Here is a 27383-nt window from a genome sequence, read left to right on the forward strand (position 1 = left end):
GTATTGTTCATGTAGTTCCTACAGGTACCACGCAAACTGTGAAATGTTGCTCCTGCAGTTTCTACAAATATTCAATACACTGTGAATAGTCATCCTTATTCTTCATGCACTTGTATAGAAGCCTGCCTGTCTCGGCCAGTTCATGGATGGCTGACTTTGTCATGGATGGCTGACTTTGTCGCGCTGACGAGGACTGCGCCCTTTGCCACAAACACCTGCAAACCTGTTGAAGTCGCACACCACAAGCAGACAGCCAGCAACACCCACGACAATGACGAAGGTAGCAGATGAGGTGGAGGTGTACACACTGGGAGATCCCCACTCCGAGTTGTGGCTTCTTCTGTACTTGGACGTGGTGTTGCGGTGCATGGCGGGTATCACCATGGAGACGTTGGGAGGGAGTTTTATTATGCACTTGCACACCACCAGCTCAGACCCTTGAGAAAAAAATGAATGTTTCTCTGATTATCGAAGTAGCGATTTCACCTTTAAAAAAATGGCGCGGACAAAAACCTTCACAAACTAATAAACAATAGAAGAAAGAGATGCACAGAAAGTACTCTGGCAGACAAACGTGTTGCTAGCTATACCTATTGACAGATAATGTCAATACTATTAAAGTAGCGCTCAAAAAGATAGACATACTTAAAGAAAGACACACATATATATAGTAAAAAAATATATGTTATATAACACATTTCTGTTGTAAGTCAACAAAAGAAGGTGCTAGACATATTAACCACACATAAAGAAAGATATGTTTTGTTATACTACACTAAAGCCAGACATCATCATCGATACTGAAAATGAAAGCATTATAATTTATTGTCTTCAATATTTTCTTTATATTTGTACAAGGATTCCATAGGAGGAAGAGAGTAAAAGCCAAAGTTTTAAAAAAGGTTTCAGTTGATCATTAGCTTCATGCTCCGTGGGTTGACTTCCTTTAGTGCTTTGATCTCTTGTTATCTATTACTAGCAAGTCAATATTTATCTTTACCATTTGTCGACGGGGTCATCTCTGACGAGGAGCTGTATTTGAGGAGTCAGAAATAGTGGGAGGTTGATACTGACTGAGCTCATTGCTGGATGTACTTGTGGTTCCTGTGTTGTCAACAGAGGAGTCCGTGGACTGTGGAGTAGTGGCGGTCTCTGATGATGGTTGTGGTTGGGTTGAAGTGGACGTAGGGACGACCGGGGATGAAGAAGTTGTGATGGTGCTGAATGGAAATACCACAGGTTGTGGTAAGCTGTTGCTGTTGGTGGTGGAAATATTCGGCGGGCTGTTGTTGTCGACATTATCTGAGGAAAAATCTGCTTTAATAAGTTTTAATTAGCAATTTCACCTTTTAAAAAAATGGCGCTGGACAACAACCTTTACAAACTAATAAACAATAGGAGAAAGTACTCTGGCAGACAAAAGTTTCGCTAGGTACACCTATTGACAGATAAGAAAGACAAACACACACACACATATATATAGTAAAAAAATGTATGTATATAACATATTATTGTAAGTCAGTAAAAGAAAGGTGCTAGACATATTAACCACACATTAAGAAAGACATGTTTTGTATATACATGTACTAATGACGCCAGACATCATCATCGATACTGAATGAAAATGAAAGAATTGTAATTTATTGTCTTCAATATTTTATTTATATTTGTACAAGGATTCTATAGGAGAAGCGAGTAAAAGTCAAAGTTTAAAAAAAAGGTTTCAGTTGATCATTAGCATCGTGCTTCATAGGTTTACTTCCTTTCCTGCTTTGATTTCTTGTTATGTATTACTTGTAAGTCAATATTTATCCTTTACCATCATTTGTCGAAGGGGTCATCTCTGACGAGGAGGTGTGGGAGGTAGTGGGAGGTTGATACTGACTGAGCTCAGTGCTGGATGTTAACCTCTCTGTACTTGTGGTTCCGGTGTTGTCAACAGAGTCAGTGGACTGTGCAGTGGTGGCGGTCTCTGATGATGCTTGTGGTTGGGTTGAAGTGGACGTAGGGACGATTAGGGGATGAAGATGTTGTGATGGTGCTGCACGGATCTACCGCAGGTCGTGGTGAGCTGTTGATGTTGGTGGAAATGTTCTGCGTGCTGATGTTGTTGATGTCATCTGAAGAAAACCTGATTTGATAAGTTTTACTTATGACCAGTGGTCGAAGTCAAAGGTCATAGAGCGACAATTCTCTCGCTCATACTACACACTCTATCGCTCTCTCACACAAACTTTCTCTTTGTCACACACACTCTCGCACAGTCTTTTCGACTTTCCCACACTATCTCTCTCACTCACTCTCTCTCTCTCTCTCTTTCACACAATTCTTTCTCTCCTGCGCGCGAGAGAAGGAAGAATCTTACTTTCAAAGCATTCTTTTAGCATCGTGGTTGCTGACGAATTCACTGTAATGAGCAGTCTAGACAGCAATGTATTTATTCAAGTATACTGTGCATGCAAGAAAAACACTGCGCCCACACATTCTTGTCCGTTTGAGGGAGGATAACTCATGCACTTTTGCCAGCAGCTGTCCGGAGTAGACGCATTAAGCTGCTGAGTCTGCAGGTTTGGCAATGAACCAGGCAATGAACCAGGCAATGAACCAGGCATTGTAGTGGAACGACAACTACCTGCAAACACGGACACATGACCAAACTGTCTTGGTGACTTGACAGGTTTTAGTCCACAATAGACCACTTTATCTACTTAGCAACATGGATGTAAACAATGATCGGAAATTGTCAGGTCAGTAAATAAGTTGTCTGGAATCGTATAAGAAATTATTTCCACGTTAATAGAGGCAGATATAAAATACATACATACCAATAAACAAAAACAAAAATATGTAGATGGATCTAGCTTAAAGGGTGAAAGGTGTACGTGTATTGACCTTTGACATGGGTCTGACCTTTTCTGAGAGAGTTTATTTTCTTTGAACAAAGTCACAGCAGACAAGTCAATCTTACCTTTGTCAAATTCGCACACAGCGCTGCACGGCCTTGCAGTTCCAGGTACACAATTTTTGGTTGTCCTGTTTGTACATAACACAAAAATCTGTCTGTTGAAAATTAGTTCACCATCTCCCCAGAACGAGAGACCATCCGGCTGTGGCGAGCAGTCTCCCTCCCATCTGTTGGGCGTCTCATTAGGAGTTGGTGAGTAAAGGCCAGTCCAGATGTCGTTTATCCTATTGTAGAAAATATTTAGTAGACACAATCATAATGGAAAAGTTTGAACATTGTGTAGTCAATGCTACACCGCGCATGTACAGTAATCCCCTTTCCCTCCCTAACCACCACAATTTTAACACACCTTTTACAATTTTATTTTATTATAAAAATTATTCCTGTAAAGATTTACCAAAAAGTTATAGAAGGTTAAGTTTAGGTAGATGTTTTCATATTCAGTGCCTGGAAGAGCATTGATTGTAAGTGGTTCAACGTGTCTAGGGAACAATATATCTGAAAGCGTAACAAATCCCTCTTCGTCCGCCGCGTTTACCTTCCATCATTTATCTCCAGGCTAGAGCAGGCCTTGAACCACTAGACTTCTACTTTTATGTGTGCGTGTGTGTTTCCGAATACTGTAGTGTATGAACGATTGCGAATTTGTTCATTGCTGTTTGTAATGGTGCTTACATTATATAAAAATAATATTATATAAACCCATTATCTGTTTTAAAAAAGACCTACGAAGTCCCACTGCGCCATTTTACAGCTGTTTCGTTAAACCCGTGATATCGTATCTGGGTGTTCAAGACCGGCAGATGTCCTCCTAAAGAGTTGCAAAACTGGGATGCCTGGTTCCAAGACAGTTGTAGATGTGGGTACAGTGTCCACTGAGCCGCCGTAGTTCCTGTGCACAGAAGAAATGTTTACCGTCTCATCTAACTAAATCTTCGACTTCAAACAAACCCATCGCTGTTATCAGTCGTCTGATTAAATTGTTATGAAAAGGCAACATTGTGGAATCTGTATGTCAGTGGTTATGAGTTGGTTGTGTATGTTTTGTCATTTTCCACAGGAAAAAAACTGAAATAGTTTTGTGTTGCTATTAAATATTTCTTTTATTCATAGTGGCAAAGTATTCTGAACTGAAAAGCAGGAGACATTTTATGAATAAGGCTGGTATAATTATCATTAAATAGTTTATTAATGTGCTGCAAGGAAAAAAAATAAAAAGAGAGAAAAATTCCATTAAGAATGTTTGGTCTCTATTGTATGTCTGTAAAATATGGGATTTTATTTTTGTTTACACTTTGGAACCACGTTTTAAACCATAACTTAGCCAGTTTATTCTATATTTATGAAGCAATGTTAAGTTTCTCCAGGGCAACAGGGAAACTAAGGTAAGATTTTGGTCTCCGAAGTTAGGAATCATTGTCGAGACCCCGCTTTACCCCTGAGGTCTAGAACAAAGGGGAAAGATACTCTGGGGCAAAGGTATTATAAACATAATCGACGGAACTGTGACAAACATGTTATGAAATCGTGGCATTCAAAATAAATAATTCTATACAAATAATTCACGGTAGAAGTTTCCCTGCACACAAAGGGAACTTAGTTTGTCACAATTCCAAGACCTAAGAAAAATCCCGATTTTTTTTATCGTCAAGCGCGAGTGTGACTTGTTTGTTGTTTGTGAATTAGGTCTGAAGATTATAATCACAATAGTTATGGAAAGACTGCAGTAAATCGTGTCATTTATGACAATTACAAATCATCAATCTTTTTTTAATTTTTGCAACAGAGAGACAACAGTTGCTATCTAAATTTCGTTCACTGTTATGCTTTGTGTGCGGCTGTCTGCGCGTGCGGTGTGTGTGCGTGTGTCAAAATGAAGATGTTATCACACCAACCTGAGTAAGTTGTTGTACAGAAACACGGCAAATATTGCCAAGTTGCCACAAGCAGCCAGCACCACAAAACTCTCCCTGTCGCCATTTTCCGCGCCGCACGAAGGACTAGCTCTGGACACCCGGGGTGTCGCCTTCACACGGAGTTCAGCGGAGGAATACACTGTCACGCTTGACGTCAGTCATGTGCAATTCACTTTCAAATGCTGGGTAGCTAGTGTCTGTTTACGAGTCAAACAACAATTCTATGAACTTTTGATGAGACCTTTCAGGGACAGAGGTTTCTTCACGCTCTGTTAATATGTGAGAGTGCGCGCGCAACACGGAAGGACTGGGAGATAACTGTGGAAGGGCGATGGTGAGGAATTTGACCACACACATAGAAATATGCACGTCTTTATAGTGCAGTGGTGTGTAGAGGAACTTTTTTTCAATACAATGAAGTTCTGCATCCATAAAAGTAAAAATCCCGAAATTCAAGATGCCAATATAATAAGCGGCTCAGACAAAACAATAATAGACAATCGTACATGGACAGAAAATATTAATAAGTCATGACTGTTCATCCTAAGTTTTGCCAACAGAACAAAGATACAAATAACAGAACAGGAAGGAAAAAATATATGTTTTTGATCGAGATACAATCACCCGAGGATATCTAACCGGAGTTGGACGCAGCGACACAATCAATAGCAGACCTGGGCAAAGGCCGGCCCGCGGGCCGGATCCGGCCCGCCTCCTGTCTCTGACCGGCCCGCTGGCCCGCCTGCCAGTATATACACTATATATACAGTATTGGGTAAAACTGAGTTAACTATATTAGTCCGGCTCTCTAAAACCATCCCAATTCTCATGCGGCCCCTTGGGAAAATTAATTGCCCACCCCTGCTATACACATAAGTGTCAATGTAAGCAATCGTCATTTGAGACTATTATGATTACTGAACTTGATCACATTGATCTCAGTAAATCCTCTAACAGAGGGAGAGCGGAACATGAGGCTTGTCACACGAGATGTCAGAGTTCACACAAAGAAACCGGACATCCATCTGATGACTGTCATCTCCATTGTTTCCCCGGCGCGTGCGCGTGATAGTGTAACAACTGAATTTTTTAAACATAAAACTGTATAGGAGGCAGCTCATGCAGGCTTTGCATGTGATTTTGCACAATATCATCTCAAAATACACTGCTGTCTAAATCCTCAAGGTCTGTGCATAAATCATTATTTGCCCACCAAGACATCAATTTTGTATGTAGAAACACGTACACACAAAGACTAAAAACATTTACATTGAGAGAACACAACTTTAAATGGAAACAGTTTCCTTCAAAATCAGTCAGTGATGAAAACTTATTTTATTTCAAAGATAAGTTTCTCGCCTTAAATAAACGTTGACAATCGTCTCATGATCAGAGTAAAATGGTCCAGACAATACTGAGAAAGCTTTCAACATTCCTATGTCTGTTCTCCTTATTGCTAAAACACCTTGGTGTTAGTACTTTGTTAGTACACTTGAAAGAGTCTTACAGGCAATTATACTCTTTAATTTTCTAGTTTTAAGTTACAAAAAAATCCATACTTTTGTTTTAAACTGTGCTGCATCCTTTTGGTTCTCATTATAATATTAACAATACTAGTTCTCATTCTAATAGTTGAATTATTAATTTAATTATTTTACTGGTTAAAATGTTAATACTAATTTTCATAATACCATTTCTAATGGTAATAAAACTTATTCCAATACTGCTAGTTGTAACATTAATAACAATAGTAAGACTAATAGTTCTTAGACTAAGAATTATTCTTTTATTAGTTATAATACTACTAACTGTAGTTATAATAATATTAGCTTCTAGTTCTACTATTTATAATAATACCAATATTACTAGCTTTATTGTTATAACAAATTAATTTCTATAGTCTTTTTGATAACTAATACCACTATAATATAATGAAACTAATATAATACGAATCTTTTAGTATCTAATACTAATCTAATGCTACTAGGTCTAACAAGAATAATAATAGTATTAAATAATAATATCAGTACTAATATTAGGCGTAATATTGATACTATTACCTATACCAATACTACTAGGTCTTAATATAAATTCTCGTCTGCTATCTTGTTCTAAGAAATTTGATATTACCTGAAGCATAAATCAGTAAGTATTAAAGATGTGTTGTAGTATTGTTCATGTAGTTCCCACAGGTACCAAGCAAACTGTGAAATGTTGTTTATTCAGTTTCTACAGATATTCAATACACTGTGAATTGTTGCTTTCTCGTCAGACATGTCCACTGATCTGTTCAGTCATCCTTTGTTCTTCATGCTCGTGTATAGCTGCCTGCCTGTCTCAGCCAGTTCATGGATAGCTGACTCTGTCATGGATGGCTGACTATCTGTTCATGGATGGCTGACTTTGTCGCGCTGACGAAGACTGCGCCCTTTGCCACAAACACCTGCAAACCTGTTGATGTCGCACACCACAAGCAGACAGCCAGCAACACCCACGACAATGACGAAGGTAGCAGATGAGGTGGAGGTGTACACACTGGGAGATCCCCACTCCGAGTTGTGGCTTCTTCTGTACTTGGACGTGGTGTTGCGGTGCATGGCGGGTATCACCATGGAGACGTTGGGAGGGAGTTTCATTATGCACGTGCACACCACCCTCTCAGACCCTCGAGAAAAAAAAAGAACATTTACCGATTATGGAAGAAGCGATTTCCCCTTCAAAGAAAATCGTGCGGACAGCAACCTTCACAAACTAACGTACAATAGGAGAAAGAGAGACACAGAAAGTACTCTGGCACATCTATTGACAGATAATGTTAACACTATTAAAGTAGCACTCAAAAAGATAGACATGTTTAAGGAAAGACATATATATATATAAATATTTGACACATTGAGTTTAATTTCTATTGTAAGTCAATAAAGAAAGACGCTAGACATATTAACCACACATTAAGAAAGAAATATTTTGTTTATACTACAATGAAACCAGACATCATCATCGATATTGAAAATAAAAGCATTGTAATTTATTGTCTTCAATATTTTCTTTATACTAGTGCAAGATTTCCATAGGAGGAAGTGAGTAAAAGACAAAGTTTTAAGAAAAGGTTTTAGTTTATCATTAGCTTCGTGCTCCGTGGGTTTACTGCCTTTCCTGCTTTGACCTCTTGTTATATATTACTTGCAAGTCAATATTTATCCTCACCATTTGTCGAAGGGGTCATCTCTGACGAGGAGGTGTGGGAGGTAGTGGGAGGTTGATACTGACTGAGCTCAGTGCTGGATGTTAACCTCTCTGTACTTGTGGTTCTGATGTTGTCAACAGAGTCAGTAGACTGTGGAGTAGTGTCGGTCTCTGATGATGTTTGTGGTTGGGTTAAAGTGGACGTAGGGACGACAAGGGATGAAGAAGTTGTGATGGTGCTGCATGCATCTACCGCAGGTTGTGGTGAGCTGTTGATGTTGGTGGTGGAAATTTTCGGCGTGCTGATGCTGTTGTCGACATTACCTGAGGAAAAACCTGCTTTCTTAAGTTTTACTTATGACCAGTGGTCGAAACGGAACTGTGACAAACACATTTATGAAATCTTGGCATTCAAATAGATAGTTGTTTACAAATATTTCACGGTAGAAGTTTCCCTACACACAAAGGGAACCTTGTTTGTCACAATACCAAGACCTAAGAAAAATCCCGCTTTTCTCTCGTCAACAGCGAGTGTGCGCGCAATGTTTTCTCTGACTTGTTTGTTGTGTGTGAATTAGTTCTGGAGATTATAATCACAATAGTTATGGAAAGACCGCAGTAAATCATGTTATTTGTGACTATTACAGGTCATCAATTTTTTTTTATTTTGGCAACAGATAAAGAACAGTTGCTATCTAAAATTCGTTCACTATTATGATTTGTGTGCGTGTGTTGTTGGTTTTTTTGTGTGTGTGGGTCTGCGTGTGTGTGTGTATGTGTGGGTCAAAATGAAGATGTTATCACACCAACCTGAGTAAGCTGTTGTACAGAAACACGACAAATATTGCCAAGTTGCCACAAGCAGCCAGCACCACAAAACTCTCCTGTCGCCATTGTCAGTGCCACATGCAGGACTAGCTCTGGACACCCGGATGTCGCCCTCACACTAAATTCAGCGGAGGAATACACTGTCACGATTGACGTCAGTCATGCGCAATTCGGTTTCCAATGTTGTGTAGCTGTAGTGTCTGTTACTAGTCGAACAACACTTATCCATGAACTTTTGATGAGACCCTTCAGGGACAGAGGATTCTGCGCGCTTTGTTAATATGTGTGAGTGTGCGCGCGCACGGAAGGCTGGGGAGATAACTGTGGAAGGGCGATGGTAAGGATCGGGTATGTAGCAAGTGTTGTTATTTTTGCCACACACACACACATGAAATATGCACGCCTTGCAGTGTAGTGGTGTAGAGAAACTTTTTTTCAATACAATGAAAGTTCTGCATCCATAAAAGTGAGAATCCCGAAATTCAAGATGTACCAATAAACAAGCGGCTCAGACAAAACAATAATAGACAATCGTACATGGACAGAAAACATTAATAAGTTGTGACTGTTCATCCTACGTTTCGCCAACAGAACAAAGATACAAATAACAGAACAACTAGGAAAGAACGACCAGGAAGGAAACAATATATTTTGTTGATCGAGATACAATACCTGAAGATATCTAACCGGAGTTGACGCAGCGACACAATCAATAACTTAAAAAAAATTATTCTCTTTAGTGAATGTTATCGGATTGAGTGGGACACTGTCAGTATTTTTTCGGTGACAGCTCATCACAAAGCCTAATTTTAAAGGCAAAGGTTTTATTGAACTGTTTAGATGTTTGCAAACCTGTAAAATATTAATTATTTGCCCAGGATGCTGTTTCGGTACATTTATTTTAAAACCTGATCCTGCAAGAGCTTCTTTTACTTCTGTTAGGGTAGTTGTCTGTGGTCGACACTAAGAAAATCGTTCATCCATGAGGGGTGCAAGGATGTACCTGTGCTCGCTCTCGAATGCGCGCACGCGTGTGTATGTGTGTTTGTGAGCACTAACATGCATGTATATGTACTTCAGTGGCAATTATTATATCTGTCCAAATACTATTTCCAAAATTCTAGGTACAGAATTGTCATGACTTATATAAATCTGTAAACTAGCGAATGACACTCGGTTATCATCATATGAACACATGCTGTGCGGATGACATAACAAAACAAGGCAATAGCAAGAAATCATAGAACATGTCTACTTGCCGTTTAGAATGAAGCCTTTGATAAAAAAGATATAAACTGCATAACTACGAGATGTCATTGTCTTGTTTTCCTCTGTCATTCATTCTTTGCTTTCCGTGCTGGACCAAAGTACAGCAACACAAACATCATTTGAGCATCCTCCGTTTGCTGTAAGCGGACACCCCGATTGTGAGTACATTTAAATCTTTGGGTATAGTATTCTTGATGTGTATTCTTCCACCTGTATCGTAGGTGTCTAGCTGAAAATATAAAGAGAGGAGTTCTAAGAACTCTGAAATGTTTAGGGTATATTGATTATGGTTTGGTTTCACACTCGTCGATGGACTTGTAACTTTTTAGACAGAGGTGCCAAACTGGTGGCTGCAAAGTATGTGAGACCTCACTCCTAACACCCAGAATATCAACAAAAAAGAGCCGACCAGCAACTAGTCTGTACTCAAATTAATTAACTATATGGCAGATAAAGATAACGAATATGGTCCAATCGATCTAGTACAGTTCGCGTGACAAGAGATTCGAACCGAACACTCTCATGTCTGCTGTCACTTATCTGTTTGTTTTCTTCGATGTATTTTGAAAATTATTACCACTGATAAAAATTGTTTTCCAATCAGTTACAATTTCTTCGCATACGCTGTTTTAGTATTAAACGACATAGTGTTAAGATAATCAGTCAGTGGCTAATGATGTCAAGCGGTTGGATTTGCCCCTTGAACTGTTCCCGGGTACTTTTTGCCACAAAGACTTGTCAACCTGTTGATGTCGGACGCCACAAACAGGATGCCAGCAACGACCACGACAATGACGAAGGTGGCGGAGGAGGTGGAGGTGTACACGCTGGGAGATCCCCACTCCGAGTTGAGGCTTCTTCTGTTCTTGGACGTGGTGTTGCGGTGCATGATGGGAATCTGCATCATCAGGGAGATGTTGGGGCGGGACTTCATACATGGGCACAACAGGGTTGAGAAACTGAAAGTAGAAGGGAGATGTTTAATTTTTAACCGCTTGTAAATGCCGCAATGCTTTTACTTAAAGAAAAGCACGAAGAATGCAAAAATAGACATAAAAGAATGAAAAAGGCAGACAGACCGATGATCATAATTTTACAAACCCCTTGATTGATACAAGCTGAATTTATCGTAGTATGTATATCTTTTCGCACCAGACTGTCGATAATTTACAGACTTTACTTTGTTTGTATCATTCATTTTCTTTTTCATTTAATGCTTTGATTTTTGTTTTTATCTATAAGCTACAATCGTCCTCACTTTTTGTTGCAGAGGTCTCTTTAGATGATGATCCATCTTGTGTGACATCCGAGACAGTAGTATGTCGATACTCAGGGAGGTCAGAGTTCATTGACAGCTGCTCTGTGTTGTCCTTGTCCTTAACAGTGCTTTCCCTTTCCACAGGTCCTTCTGATGTCGTCTTCCTGTCGTTTACCGTCGTCAGCAGGACTTCATTTTGAAACTCTGAACCGTTGGCTGCTAGGGTACTACCTGTCTCCATAAGTGTTGGGGAGGACATCTCCGCTGTCGGCCATGTTGCTTCTGTCTTGGGTTCAGCGCTCCACTGTGCTTTTGTCTCCTCAGTCGTTCTCTCCTCTGACCTTTGTGGATGAAGTTGAAGCCGTCTGTAGTCGATTGGACAACAGTGGTGGTGCACGGATCTCCTGCAGGTCGTGGTGAGTTGCTTTTATCCACGTAAGCGTAGTTCACGCAGCAGTTGCTAACATTGCCTGAAAAGGGTGTCTTTCATTAGAGTGCTTTTTTTCATTTTTTTCTGCTGATGAAGATGTTGAAAAGTGAAAGTTCTTCTCCATAAAGCAGGGATGGGCAAAGTTTTCTTTTCGCGGGCCTCTCACAGTTGTAAACTACGCAGCGGGCCGGTAAAATACCAAAAACCCTCGCCACAACTACACAATAAACCTTGGGAAATGGGATGAAAGTGCAGTGATTAAGAAAACAGAGAGAGAAAGACTCACCGTCGAAACATGATTTTATCATCGTGGTCGTTAAGGTGTTCGTCGTCATACTCACGACGGATATCAAAGTGTCACCCAGGTATCCTGTGCACGTTGTCGGGCCAAACAACGCACCCACACATTCCAGACCACTGGAGGTCGGGGGGAAGCTCATGCACTGCTCCCAGCAGCTGTCCATGGCAGACTCATTGAGGGTCACAGTTTGTTGTGGTGGTGAACGCAGTGAGCCAGACTGTGTGTTCTTACGACAGCCACCTGCAAAAAGTGTGAACAACACAATGAGATGAAGAGAGAGCATTGCTCTACCGCCGACAGTGTCTCTCTCTCTCAAGTGTAACTCATCAAAACAACAAAAATTTACCCTAGGAAGTAGGTTTATACATTTTATGGCAAAGATTGGCATCTTTTAAATGATAAAATAAACAGGTTGTTATCATCCCGTAACTTTTACATCGTTGTGTCGTCAGGTGTTGGATGGGGTAGTATGCTGTTGGAGGGAGAGGTGAGGGGTAGTGAGATATTACAGGGGGGATTGAAGAGACCTCACTTATCTCGGGTCTAGCTTTTGTAAGGTAGTTATCACCTCCTTTTTTCGCTTCCTTGCCTTTCCCAACCTCTGGAGAGTCAGTTAACCATTCCCGACAAGTGTGTCGACTGGGAGACGACGGATGCACTACACGTGTATCCAATTTTTATCCCATGGCTCCCAAATACTTTGAGAAACGATAAGATAAATCATTTATACAAGAGTCCAACAGACAAATAAACAAAGAAAAACACAGAAAAAATAAGGAATGTCAACTAGAGCTCCGTTTACCTGTGTCAAACTCGCACACGACATTGTACAGATCCCAGCAGTCCTTGGTGCACAGTTTTCGAGATGATTTTTGATACCTTACACAAAGGTCTTGATCCAGATCATTAGGTTCACCCGATGCCCAGAACTTTAGACCATCTGGCTGCAGCGAACAGTCTGCCTCCCACCTGTTGGGCTCGTTGTTGACAGTTGGCGTGAAGAGGCCGGTCCACACATCATTAGACCTTAGTGTAAAAAATAGTAATAATAGATTGTAAAGATTTTATGTTATGTTGCATACTCGATTGTTACCATTAGGGTGGTGTCACACCAAAATCACTTTTAGTTCCAGAATATATCTCGAAAGCTTCAGTCGGTGCTGCTTCTTTCTTGAGAGTAAAGGTTTAGTTTTCCTTCTACTACATCCATTATTCACGAGTACAGTAACCGCTTCTTAGACACCCTTAATGGAATGGTAAATATTGTAACACTTTGCTTGCTATTATTCTTATCAATTTATTATAAGTTAGTATGATTTGTCAGATTTAATTAAAATGGATATTTTAATAGCCAACATTGCCTTTTTATGTTCTGTTATGATGCAGGTATGTGCACGCATAGAATCGCTTGATAGACGCACATTTGATTTGAAAAAAAATCATGTTTGTGTCCATCGTGTCCACAAATTCAAGCAACAGACACCAGCCTCAACTTACAGCAACTTCTGTGTATTCCAGCTCACAGCCGTTGCGTCAAAAGAGTTCCATCTCAGCTTGGAGTTCAAGACCGGAAGATGTCCGCCTAAAGATTTGCAAAAGTGTGAAGCCTCGTTCCAAGACAGGCTGAGACCCGAGTACAGTGTCCACTGAGCTGCCGTGGTGGCTAAGAAAGACCAAACGTCACGTGACTTAGTGGGAAGCTTCACTGACCGCAGAAAATACACGAACAATCTCTTTGGGGAAAAAACCTATAAAGATCAGAACTTTTTTTGCAAAATGTTAAAAAAAAATACACCTTTACCTTCTGGTCAATCATTCCGTGTTCGTGTCAAAGGTTATGCAGATTTGTTTGCTTGTACAAAATAATTTTAAATGATGCAATAATAGTTTTTTTTTCTCGCTGTCAAATATTTTTGTACAGTATGTCACCAAGTGCCAACAGACAAGTCTTTTTATTTCTAATTACAAATTAGACCGTAAATGTCTAACAGTAGCAGACGGGGAAGAAGGCTTTGACTCCTGTTTCGGTTTGTCAGATTTTCCCCTCACAACCTGACATTGAGATGTGTCCAGTTCCTGGATGGTCACTTGTCTTGCACTTGCTTCATAACAGAAAAGCTACCTACTGACTTGTGGTTACTGCCTGAGTTTTATTTTTTCTTGAATTTGTTGTGCAGGGCTACGAGTTAGCTCATTTAGTTTTCACATCCGTTTTTCAGTCGAGAAAAAGACATTACGCACTAAAAAGTCGAACATTCCTAAACTGTATTCCTTTACAAATATTAAGATAAGTATTTAACTTATAAGTAAATAATTTGGAGATGTATTATAGTCTTGTTGTCTCTAAAAATATTACAAAACAGAAAAAAAACAGAACGGGTTGTGAACTGTGTAAATCGCGGGATGTTGCATCATCTTGGTACAACAGCATCCGAACGGAAGACTATAACTCTAACCATGTCATCCACTTAAATTACAAGTGACTTTAATTCAGTAGCTTCTTGACGCGCGTGCGTGCATGTCATTAATAAAACAAATATCTTCAACAACTATATCGGTAAAGACGATAAACTGTATAAATCGTAAATCGTTAAAAACAATAAAGCAGCTAAATATAGAATGGAAGAAATGACTGTGACCATACCAACCTACATAAGGTGTCGAACACAAACAGGGAGGACACTGCCCCATAGTCCACACACACCCACCACCAGGAAACAGTCTCCTGTCTTCGTGTCATCATTGTCCTCGGTACTGGCAGAATGCTGGTTCCAGACAGCATCGTTACTCCTTTCATAGCTCCGACAGAAATAACGGTCCCGGGGTGACGTCATACACAAACAGCCATGCGCGCGGTGGCTGCTGGGGCGAGTACGCAGCAAGTCCTTGTCCACCATCTTTAGCTGAGACAACGTCAGGTGGGGAGGGGAAACTTCGAGAAGCTTTGTCCTTTTAGTGAGACATTGTGGATGATTAGAAAGGAGTATGTAACATTCTGTGTGTGTATATAAATATCATACTTCATAGTTCGGCGTGGTGTGGCGTTGAGTGTTAAGAAAGTAGTGTAGTCAGAAAAGCGCAATATTGTATAGAGATAAAAGCAGAAAAAAGGAAGAAAACGTGGAAAGAAAGCTAGAAAGAAAATTTCAAATGGATTATAATATATATATAAACAAAGGGACTCCTTACTGACCAGTCTCAAAGTAAAATACTGCTACAAAATTAATTGCATCTTCTTTTCTTCAAAAATTGTCTATTTGCCAATATTGACGTAGTCAGCGATGCATTGTCGGCTAACGGCTTCTTCCTTTTTGAAAGTCGCATTTTAATGAACAGACAACGATTTATCGAACTAGAGTAGACGTCTTTATGGATGGACACTTACCTACTGTTGCTCGCTAAGCGTAGCTGGGAGAATTTTTAAATATTCAATATTTATTCAATCCATTGTTCTAGTGTCTTTTTATCAACAAAACTCTTGTTAGAACACTCAAAAAATCATGTACTTGTCTGTGGTAGAAAGCTTTCAGACATATATGTGTGTGTGTGAGAGAGAGAGAGAGAGGAAAGGAGCGAACGAGAGAAAACAAATGTGCAAACGTGACGAGTCAAACATTTTCAAGATGTAAGGTTCAAACTCTGGTGATTGAATACAAATGTGACAGATAGCTAGCCATTGATATTTGAAGTCACAGTATGAAGGCCATATGGAAGGACAGCTTCCAGAAAACAGGAGAGCGTCTCTTCTGCCTTAACCAAACCTGAAGACTTACCCCGGGTAACCGGGCAGGTGGGCGATACTTAGGGCTTAACTCCAGTTACCCACGTCAAGATAAGTTACAGGGGGACCATACATACAATACTCACAACTTCCATCACTCAGTTTTAACTACACGGCTCACGAGCCCACCCCCCCTGCTGTTCTTCGAACACAAGACTCAGTGAGATGTCTTAATAAAAGATTTATTTAAACAAACAAAACATACAATACAAAAACTTGAGCATGTCCCAGTACTACCTACCCATGCTAAACGTACTTCCACTGTTCCAGTCCAGCTACCTCTCTGTATCTCTTAGACTTCATTGACACCTCCGCCAGCCGGCTGGTCACGCTTGGCTGCCCCCCACAGTTACATACTCGCATAGGCACATACTCTCCCTCCTTTCTTGAATAAGGATTCTCATTCTTGTCAACAAGCCACCCTAGACCCTAGTTGGGCCTATTGTTACTTCTCTTGCAAAGTTTTGCTCTAATATTTCCTACGGCAAGGTTTTTGTTTGCTCACGTTATGCCCTCGGTTAGAGTTCAACAGAAAAACTTGATGTTCAATAAAATTTACTGTACTTGTTGTAGTTGAAATTAACTGCCACCCTGAATAATAAGCCACAGATTCCACAGACAGGGATGGGTAGTTGACTAATCTCTCACATCATCATACAGGACATCGCTTCCTTCCAAGTCACCCACCTGTGACGAATCGGTTCCGTATGGAGAAGGTAAAGCAGCGAGTGTGAGAGAAGATATTATTTCATGTTTTGTCTGTTTTAGGCGTTTACTGCTGACACGGTAAAAACACAAACACACCTTCAGGCTATTACTAAACTCGTGTAGAAATTCTTCAAGATATTAATTAATCGCGTATGCATATTAAATATGGAAGAAAAAAGCGAAATAACTCGAAAATACACATACCTATGTTTAAAATTTACTCCAAACTAATCCCACCAACACACACGCACCCTGTTCTTACACAGAAAGAAAAGCAGAATCAGATAATAATAATTTTAAAAAAATCCGAAGAAAAGGTACATGTGAACGCCATGTAATTTTTATAGATGTACGAGAACAATGCTTGTCTTGGTCTAGGTAAGGGACATAAGCACACAATTATAGTGTGCTTCTCTCCCCTTCATTCCGCAATATATTTAAACAGTCTACGGTAAAATAAAGGTGGTGAAGGTGGTCGATACTCTCTCTTTCTTTTTACATATTAATATATTTTGTCTTCTGTCGATTATCATTTGGTTCCAAAATTACCTTTAACGTAAACATTGCTAAAGAATATTTTTTCATTAAATGCTTCCCCTTGCTGAAACACCAGCAAATTTTTCTTTGCGATTGGGAAAAAAAATTTTACAATTCTTTTAAGTGTAAAGGTTTTCTTTTTTCACATTATTGTATCATTATTTTCTTTCTGTTCGTGTATCCCTAAACTTATCATTAATCATTCTTATTAACAGAAGACTCTTCACGTCCTGCCAGTCAGTTTTTCTGTCCACCTCTCTGTCTGACAATGATTAAATTCACTTCCTCGATGTTTCATCGACTGTTCCTCTGTGTTTTTTATCGAAAAGTGTCATCAACTTGTTGGTGTCACAAATTACAAACAAGAGGCTGGCAATGACCGTGAAAGCGATGAAGATGGCGGAGTAGGCGGTGCTGGGGATGCTGGGAGAGCCCCACTCGGAGTTGTGGTTCCTTCTGTACTTGGACGTGGAGTTGCGGTGCACGATGGGTAGAGTACTGGAGATGTTTGTATTGGCTTTCACGCACGCGCACAACGGTGATACAGAACCTGTCGACAGAAATCGTAGAGAGTGGGACTGGTCCATTGACTGCTATTGACGGTTAGCTCCATGTTAATTTTTTATGAAGATTTTATCAATCAAAATAAATAAGCCCTCTTAGTTGGTGTATGTTCGTGTTTGTGTTTATGCGTGTGCGCGCGTATGAATGTACCTATGTGTGCATGTGTTTGTAGCTGTATGTGCTTATGTAAGTGGTATTTTTTTAAATGTTAATATTAACGGAGACACAAAAGATCACCTCCTAATTGTGGCTGACAGACACACAGTGACATGACAGACTATAATAATAATAATAATAATAATAATAATAATAATAATAATAATAATAATAATAATAATAATAATACAAACTACTCATCTGTTGCTTGTACAATGTCATCCAGAACAGAAGAAAATTCGAGCTGTACTGAATGTCTTAAAAAAGATTCCTATTGATAAGTCAATGTGTTTTGATCGTCGTCTCGGCTCACTGAATGCTTCAACCTTATTTCATCGATCACCAGTAAGAAGAATTTGTTTATGCTTACCTTTCGGCGACAAGGGCCGCTTTAACAAGGACCTACATTGTGTGAAACCAAGACAATAGTAGTTTGAGATTTCGTGCTGAAGCTACTTGTGCTCTCGACGATGACTTCATTAGACTGGGAAGTAGCCGCAGTGCCATCTGTTGTTGGTGTCCTGGAGCTTGGCATCGTCGGAAAATCGCTGAATTGTAAACCTGGGCTGCTGAGTGCTTGGGTAGCACTGGTCCTATTCACTTCCAGGGTGTAATTTTCCCTTGACGACCATGTTGTGTAGGTCTGGTGCTCAGTGCTCCCCTGTACTCTTGTCGTCTGAGTGGTGGTCTGTGATCTTGGTGTTTGAGTTGAAGTGGTTGTCGCCTGAGTGGTGGTCTGTGATCTTGGTGTTGGAGTTGAAGCGGTTGTCGTCTGAGTGGTGGTCTGTGATCTTGGTGTTTGAGTTGAAGTGGTTGTCGCCTGAGTGGTGGTCTGTGATCTTGGTGTTGGAGTTGAAGCGGTTGTCGTCTGAGTGGTGGTCTCTGATCTTGGTGTTTGAGTTGAAGCGGTTGTCCTCTGAGTGGTGGTCTCATCTGATCTTGTTCGTGTTGAGGTGGCTGTAGACGTCTGGACACAACTGGAATTGGGGACGACTGGGACGAAGGGAGTTTTAACAGAGCTGCAGGGATTTCCTGCTGGACTGGTTTGTCATTTTTATTGAAAAAAGTATATCCACTGTAGCATTCACTAATTTCATCTGAAAATGACATATTTTTCATTCGCTTTAATAATAATAATAATAATAATAATAATAATAATAATAATAATAATAATAATAATAATAATAATAATAATAAAAAAATCATATATGCCAAATTTATAAAGCTCATACACTCCTAAGGATTATTCTCTTAGCACCTAAGAACAAGAACGACACATGGACTGGATATGAGAGACAGGAAAACAAAAAAACATGAACTATTAAAGAATAAACAACAGTACTAACAAAGAATAAAATCAAATACAGAAAACACAAAGAGGAACCAAATAACAAGAACAAGAGCTGAGACTAACATGATATTGCAAAAGAAAGGGTATGAAAAGGGACTATTATTATGGGAAAGGTTGTTAGGAGTAATGTTTATGGAAGAGGTCCGTTTTCAGTGCACGTTTAAAGCATTCAATAGTGGGTAGGTGGCGGGTATGGAAACGGCGAGAGTTCTATTGTTTCGCTGCACAATAACTAAAACTCCTGTGGACATGTGTTGTTGTTTTGGTGACAGGAAGAGTAAGGAGACGATCATCAGACGAGGAGCGGAGTTGTCTAGCTGGGGCATAAGGGAGGAGCAGTTCAGAGAAATAATCAGGGCAGGTGCCAGCAAAGAAATTAAAACACAGCACGGACAGTTTGTACTGGATGCGAGAAGGGATGGGAAGCCAGTGTAGAAAACAAAGAAGAGGGGTGGCGTGGTCCCGTTACAAGCTCTAAGCACCAGACGTGCAGCAGAGTTCTGTACTTTCTGGAGTTTGTGGATGAGCAGCCAGCAAGCAAGGAGTTGTTTTACTGTTGACCGCTGCTTTGACATTTCTCTCTCTTCCTCGCCTATATCTGTTTTTCTCAAGCAGACAGACAGACAGAGGCAGGAACTCTCACCTTGAAAGCATTCTTTTAACATCGTTGTTGCTGTTTGCACGACTGATACGTTCAGCAATGCTGTCTGAGTGGACATCAACGTGTCACCCACGTATCCCGTGCACTTTGTCAAGACAGAGTCAAAGACTGCAGCTATGCACTCTTCCCCGCTGACAGTCGAAGAGTAGTTCATGCACGCCTGCCAACAGCTGTCTTTGGAAGACTGACCCAGGTTTACGTTTATGACTTTTACAAGCGATGTGAGCAGTGAGCCGGGCTGTGTGCTATAACTACAGCTCCCTGCAACCATGATTCATCATCTTATGGTCCAGTATAAGGAATAAAGTGTAAATGCAAGTTTAAAACATTTTTACTGAGTCACATTTCATACAGAAAATTTTGTTCTTATTAACAAGTTGTTAAATGCCAGACGGCGTGCGAGAAAAATATTTCAAACTAAGTCTTACAAACAGGCATTAGCGATCTTTTACCGCCATTATTCTTCTCACAACCTATACTAAGGTGATTTAGTTTTGAACTCCAGATAACGAAAAGTAAGTTCAGCTTACCTGCATCAAACTCGCAAACGACATTTTCCGAACTATTGCATTGCCTGGTGTGAAATCTGAGGGATGCAACTTGTACCGGACACAAAAGTCTGTCCCTAATGCGTCAGGCTCTTGGGGTCCCCACACGGTTAGACTGCCCGGCTGTTGAGAACAGTTTTCCTCCCAGGTGATGGGGGCCTTTCCGGAATTATTGGAAAATAGACCAGTCCAAATGTCCTGGGACCTAACAGTAAAAACTCTTCATGTTTTCACATCGCTTTTAGTGTATACTTACTTATCTTCAAAGAGCATTTATTGTCAACCATCACATTTTAAACAATCACAATACCACTAATTAAACTGTTTCGTTGTTTCTATAACTTCTGATTTTATGCGTCAACTGGCAGTTACTGATAGGTGATTATAATAATAAGTGCAGTGTGTAGTTTGTATGTTATTGGTATGTTGTTTGCATGTGTTATTACAGCTTCCTTCCAAACTCAGCGTTAGCTATTTGTTTTAATCTTTAATTACTGAAAGTAGTTGTGGTCTTAACTATGTTAGTTTTTTGCTGTGACTATTTATTGAGCACTTCCTAATAAGACACCCTGGCTCACTCTGTTCTACGGTTTTACAATTTTCCCGCCAAGACCCTGCCTATAGCTTTGTACAGGGCTATGTGCCGAGCTACATACCGACTCAGTGGACATCTAAATTATTCAGTGGAGGCTAGGAAAGGCCGATGTAATGATAGAACGAAAGTAAATACGATTATAAGTGCTTTTTTTTAAAAAAAGTAAACAGACCTGCGACAAAAGCAGAAGGAAAAAGGGAAAATGATATATTTATGCTATATAGTAATTTTTTGAAGGAAAAATTAGAAAAAAACAACATAAAAGCATAAAGATAGATCGAATCACGATGGCAAGGATAAGATGTTTCTAAAAATATGCTGACTGAGAGGTGGACTGGCGGGGAAGGAGGTGGGCAGTCTTCATGGTGCCCCAAAAGATGCGCACAGAAACATTTTTCTCTAGTTTTAAATTAAATCTAACATATTAATGTAAATGTGATTCATATAGTCATCTAGATGTTTATTATTTTTTTGTTAAAGTACAAAATAAGAGTAATAGTTTGTAGTTAGTAGTTGTACTATTTTCTCAGCTTCCTCCTAAACTCAACATCTTTAAAAATTAATGGCAACTAATTGCTTAGTTTTCTGAAAGGCTCCTTTGATTTTTGTTCTGGTGCAAAGTTAGGAAGTATTTTAACTAAATATTGGAGGGGGTGAGTCATTTTGATGTTCTCCCCTCAGATAAAAACAAAAACAAAAACAAATTAAAAAATATCTAATCACATTCAATCGCCAATTAGAAAAGTAAAATTAAGAATGCAGAATTAAAATATTAAGAAAATAAAATGTTATAAAAAGTCTTTATAATAACACAAAGGAGAATTCATGTCATGAATTAATGAAAAAAACAAGAACCACACTGATTCGCGTCTCCCTGTTGTCTCCCTGTTGTGAGCGTTTCCGCCAGTCGCGGTCGTGGGCCAGAGAAACAAAATGACGGCCGAGGAAATAAGAATTTTTCCAGTCTGACAGCTGGGACTCAAAGAACACCTGCGCGGGCAAAACAACCTGATGCTAGGATGGTAGGGCGACACAGGATTTTGTGAGATAGTTTATGTGTGTGTATGTGCTTTCAGATGTTCCTTTATTAACTTTTGAACATATTGTAGCAGGATGAACTTACACCAAATTATTTTTATCCCATTTTAACACCGTTGAGTTAAAGCCGTTACTCCGTAGCTTGGTGTTGAAGACCGGCAGATGTCCTCCCAAAGACTTGCAGAACATAGAAGCCTCGTTCCAAGAGAGACTAAGACCTTGGTAGAGTGTCCATCGGGCTGCTGTAGTTCCTAAACCAAACAGGGAATAGCTTGTTCAGTATGAACCTCCATTAACATGGAACAAAAAATGTACAGTTTCCGTGGAGAAAAAAATCAGTTAGCTGGTTATTGAGCACGTGGGACTGTCTTTGTAATAAAAGAACGATATTTGAATTGTAGTCTTTTTCTTGAAATTGTAAACTGTAAAGGCATCACAAAGCTTAAATATTTAATAGGAACCACCTTTAGATAATGCTACGGCTTTATGCTCCTCGAGGAGTAACAAGGAATGAACTGAACTGAGTTTTAGATAAAGGAAGTCTCAGAACCATGTATCGTGAAGAGAGAAAAATCCTATAAGCATGTAATAAAATATTGACTATGGAATTAATGAAAATCCTTTAGGTTAATCAATATCTCTATGGCGCTGGTTGCAACAGCAAAGAAGAAGGGAAGAAAAACAAGAACAATAAAGGAAAACTTCAACTAAACAGAAACAATAAAACAGAAAGACAGAAAAAAATAAAAGGAAAGAAGAAAGAAAAAAAAAAAAACCAAATAAGCGGTAGTATTTCAGTTCTATTTTCGTTTTGAAGTATAAGTATATAGACATAGTAGTCTGACACAACCATTACGCAATTCATGAACGGATTTAATCTCCAGCATAGACAACTTGTACTAAAAACATGTAAAAAATCTTTATCGTTGTATTGAAATGTTTCCCAAAATACTGAGAATTCAACTGAAATATACACACAAGAACGTTTGCAAGGGTTTGTGTGAGTCTAGTAATAGCAATAACCTTAGCAGCTATCTATTCTATAAAAATTCAAGAGAAAAAAAATCAACAAATGCAGTCAAAGTGTTTTAAAACGGTTACAACCATCACACTTAGAAAGGAAGAAAAACATTGTCAACAACCTTCGTAGCAGATCATACACGGGATCTGAAGCATCATCATCAGAAGCCAGCACCAATGAGCACCTCTCCATCTTCTGCTCGCCATGTTGTGGCTGCTGGCAGGACCTGGCGCTGTCCTGGATGTTGCTGAAGAGGTCACGTGGCCACGAGAGGACGTCACGCGCGAGACCAATCAACGTGCGGTGGTTGTGATAACAATCCAGGCGTGTGACGACAAGGTTCTAACGATCTGTTTGCATGATACTGTTCTCAGGGAGGGAGGTGGTGTCGCAATGAGTCCGAGGGTGTGGACAAACTTTTGTTTGATACATTGAAACGGAAACAACACAACTTGCTGCGTTGGTGGAGTTACAGGAATTGCAAGACGAGGGACGATTTTCAAAAGATAAAGATAAATGATAGTAATTACATTTTGTAACCAGGGTGGTGTGTCAGTGGCTGTCGGTGCCCTACTGGGTACTTGACCCCAAACTTGACCTCATTGATGCTGGCTTTACCTGGTCCGCTGGATTCAACTGCTCGAGGTTTCCAAAGTATCACTGACTAGAATGTTTGGTCCGAGAGAGCACATGCTTTAGTGGTAGTTGGTGGATGCTCATGTATTTTTCTTTAGAAAACAGTAAATAAGAACTGGTAGAGTGTGGATATGGATACATAACCCTGAGAGAGTGCCCACAGATGTCCAAGTGAGTGTCGCTGCTAGTCTCTGTGTCACGGCGTGTGTCGACTTGCCAGTCCATGTCGCCCCTTGCTAGTGCTGACTGTTCATTCTCCAACTATAAACTGTAAATATTTGTACCCACGTATGCGTGAACTCTAAAATTGACAGATGTCGACACTTCAGAAGATGATCGACATTAAAGAACATGTTTTAAACATTATAAACTTCTTTACAATCAATTACAAGTGGTGATAATTACACATGGCTGCTATACAGTTCAGTTTAACAAGCACTCAAGAAAGCATTCAAGTATGTGGTCATAGTTTCTCTCTCTTTGTCTTTCTTCCACAGTAAACAACTGGCAAAACGCGACTCAATAGGATCAACAACAAATAATATAATGTCCGGTGTATTTTGTATTTTCAGTCAATATTTGTCACTTTCTTGTATTTGATCTTTCGTTTTGTGCATCTTCTTTTGATGAGAAATCAACATGGAAATTTGAAGCTTGTGCTTAAAAGCAAAATGAAAAAAACTATTTTCTGGATAGTCATCTCTCGCCTCCTGCTTTTCTTTCTTCTTGTCTTCTTTCTTTCCTTTCTAGCATTTTTCTTTCATTACCTCCTTTTCCTTTGTGTGTGTGTGTGTGTGGGAGTGACAGAGAGTGAGTAATACTACTTGATGGGCATTCAATACACTTAAGCTTGGTACGAAGATACAGGACAGTGATGACATGTGACACGCGCACAGTGAAGCAGTTGACACAGTCACGCGCGCTGTTAGTCACACAGGTGGAAATACCAGGTGAGGAGACAAGATCGTGAGGGAAAACCCCACGGCCTGTGAAGCTGGCCTGCAAGCTTTGCATGCTGGGTAATACCACTTAATCCTAAATACTTTCTCCTTCGTACGATTGCCTTTTAAATTTTTTTTACAAAAGGATCATTGCAGTCTGATTATTAGTAATTACAAAGAGCAAAGTTGACTGCACGCCAGAAATCTGAAATCTTGAAATTCAAGCCCACTCGAGAAGACAAGTTTCCCAGCTTTTTCAAAAACTTTTAAAGGCAGCTGAAGGATTGGTTGTTCAAAGAAATTGGGCAGGGAACAAGTTTTTAATTTGAAAATAGAAAAACTCCGAAGTCAAATAATCACTGAAATTCTCTCCAGCTGCTACTCTTCAGTGTATAAAAGCCACATCTCGTTTTGTTCAAACCGTGACATTCGACCGTGACGACATATATGTTCTCGGGAACGTTGGCCAAACATTTTTCTCTCTCTCCTACATAGATTATGATGAGATATTTCTTCTGGAGTCTGAAGCTCTTCTGACAGTATGTCATGAAACAGGATGTACTGCTGAAGTCGTTGAGGGACAGAAAGACACGTGACCTTCTCTTCCCTCCTGGTGCCACAGCCAAGAGCGTGAGAGACAGTCAGGCGACACAGAGACTCGAGAGACCGAGGCTGAGAGGCAGCCTGCTTCAAAATGTCCAGCATTTCTGTCTTTGCTCTTGTCTTGTTGTTTACGAATTTTTCCTCAAGGTGCGCACTGAGCTCAAACAATTCCCTGTTGTTACTGGCACCTGATTCTATCAGAATCTTCAAGGCCTGGACGTCTTCCACTTCAAAGGCGGCTTGAGTTGGAGATGGCATTGAGGAGGCTGAAGCAGTTCTGGTTCTGGCAGCTTCTGTCAACGGCTGGCTGATGGGTAGTTACTCCAATTTTTACGAGAAATTTTAGAAACCTTAATTCAAAATCTCTATAGACATCTAAGGAGAATCGGAGCAGTGAGTGTCCATGACGATCAGGCAGCAACGGATTGACTCCTCTGTCGACAAGTAAACTAAACAATTCACGATGACAACCATTTCCAAAATAGATAGAAGAATATACCTTGTGTTCAAACAAGATTGTTCTTCCTTTCCTATTCTGACTGTTGAAGTCAACTCCCTGAGCCTGAATTGCATCCAACAAAGCCGTCAATATTGAGTGAGGAATGTTGCTATGGTGAAAAATAACAAAATCAAAAAGAGAGAAATATATGTGTACACTTGCGCCTGCGCCATACTCTAACAGTGCAATAATATAATTCCAGTTTTCATGTTTTGCTGCAAGGGTCAAAGGTGAATGACCATGTCTGTCAAGCTCGTTGATGTTTAAGCCATGTGCAAGTAAAGTTTTCGTGAACGATCTTAGCTTTTCATCACAAATGTCTTTTTGTTTAGCCAGCTCATGAAAATAATGTGTCCCCGTCAATGAAACATTATCACCGATCTTCACCTCACATCGAGGAAGAAGCGCTAGTATTGCAGGCCAGTTGTTACACTGGACAGCCATTTCAAAGGCGGTCCTCCCATCGGGAGAACGGGCTTCAGGGTCGACCCCACTGTCCAGTAAGTGTTTAATAACTCTTAGAGTGCTGTTGTTAGAGTCCACACATTCACATTCTGTTGGCGGGTGTTGTGAAGCTCTCATCAGCAATGTGAAGCCTTCGCTGTCCCTTGAGTCCGGGTTTACCGGAATGTCTTGAGGTTTTGACAACAGATCCATGTTTTTATTGCTCTCAGATGAATCGCCAGGTTCCATACAGAATATTCTAGATAATCAACCGATGATACCTTGAAATAAAGTGAGATTAGCCTTTCTCCCCTTTTTATTACTTGTTGTATTCCCCACACAGCTGTTTTAAATGCCTTGTTTATTAAGGGTGTTAAAATGTAGAATCACACAATCAGTAGACAAGGCCACTGCACTGTAACCGGAGAGTCGAAGTTGTTGTTTCGAAAACAAGATATTATTGCAGCTGTTGGCCGGTGGACCTGGAACCACAAAATGTCACGATTCAGTCCTTGATGTGTTTGAGTAGTTGTTAAAATGTGAAAATGTTTGTTTGTGTGTGTGCACGCGTATGGGAAAGGCAGTACTGGATGCTACCAAATAGAAAATAAAATGTGTATGGTATAAAAGTGAGGGTGATTTTTCTATGCGAATGTGGATGCATGGTTGTTAATAATTCAGTCTGCATAGTTATGCAATGCACTCTGAGCAGGTCCTTGGAAAATGGCTATATAAATCCTCATTATTACAAGCATTTGTGTTTAGTATTTAGAGCCAAATATGTCTTTGAAGTTATGCTTACCTTTGTTTTATGATGCCTTCAGATATATAACAACGAAGAACATTTAACTTTCTTTGAATCCTACCAACGATCGGATGCTTGGAAGGGTAACTATACTTTGACAGGAACTTGTTTGCGCGCCCCATTAGTCACCCAAGCAACGACTGGAACATTTGATGGCAAAGTCAATTTTAAATCAGTTTGTGGACATGACACTAGACAAGATGCAACACATTTCAAAGGAAATCTGTTAAATCACGCTACCTGTGCAGGTGAGACGTCTCTGAATGCCGTGTTTGATGTGCAGCCCTGGATGTATGCACCCTGGTTGCACACAAACAGCTCCAACCGTCACGTGAGGTCAAC

At 40.0% G+C, this 27383-nt stretch overlaps 2 protein-coding genes across 3 annotated transcripts; both read right to left on the bottom strand.

Moving 5' to 3' along the window:
- Positions 1–1944: 1944 nt before the first annotated feature.
- LOC112558711 lies at positions 1945–5015 on the bottom strand. The gene is made up of 5 exons (XM_025229313.1): positions 4861–5015; positions 3695–3857; positions 2969–3189; positions 2452–2632; positions 1945–2131 (listed from the first exon to the last, which is right to left on the bottom strand). Exons 1-5 carry the CDS (start codon positions 4943–4945, stop codon positions 1945–1947), a joined length of 837 nt encoding a protein of 278 aa, XP_025085098.1. The 5' UTR covers positions 4946–5015.
- A 13812-nt stretch (positions 5016–18827) lies between these two features.
- Positions 18828–27383, bottom strand: LOC112560792. Of its 2 annotated transcripts, XR_003098588.1 has the most exons (7): positions 27282–27383; positions 27039–27181; positions 23235–26718; positions 22178–22343; positions 20442–20664; positions 19894–20172; positions 18828–18996 (listed from the first exon to the last, which is right to left on the bottom strand). XR_003098588.1 is itself a non-coding variant. In XM_025232851.1 (3 exons), exon 3 carries the CDS (start codon positions 26483–26485, stop codon positions 25523–25525), a length of 963 nt encoding a protein of 320 aa, XP_025088636.1. In that variant the 5' UTR covers positions 26486–26718; positions 27039–27181; positions 27282–27383; the 3' UTR covers positions 23102–25522. The 2 variants fall into 2 exon arrangements, 1 of the variants encoding a protein (XP_025088636.1); XM_025232851.1 differs by lacking the exons at positions 18828–18996; positions 19894–20172; positions 20442–20664; positions 22178–22343 and having other exon boundaries at positions 23102–26718.

This window comes from Pomacea canaliculata, linkage group LG3 (genome assembly GCF_003073045.1).
Source record: "Pomacea canaliculata isolate SZHN2017 linkage group LG3, ASM307304v1, whole genome shotgun sequence".
Taxonomy (NCBI): Eukaryota; Metazoa; Mollusca; class Gastropoda; order Architaenioglossa; family Ampullariidae; genus Pomacea; species Pomacea canaliculata.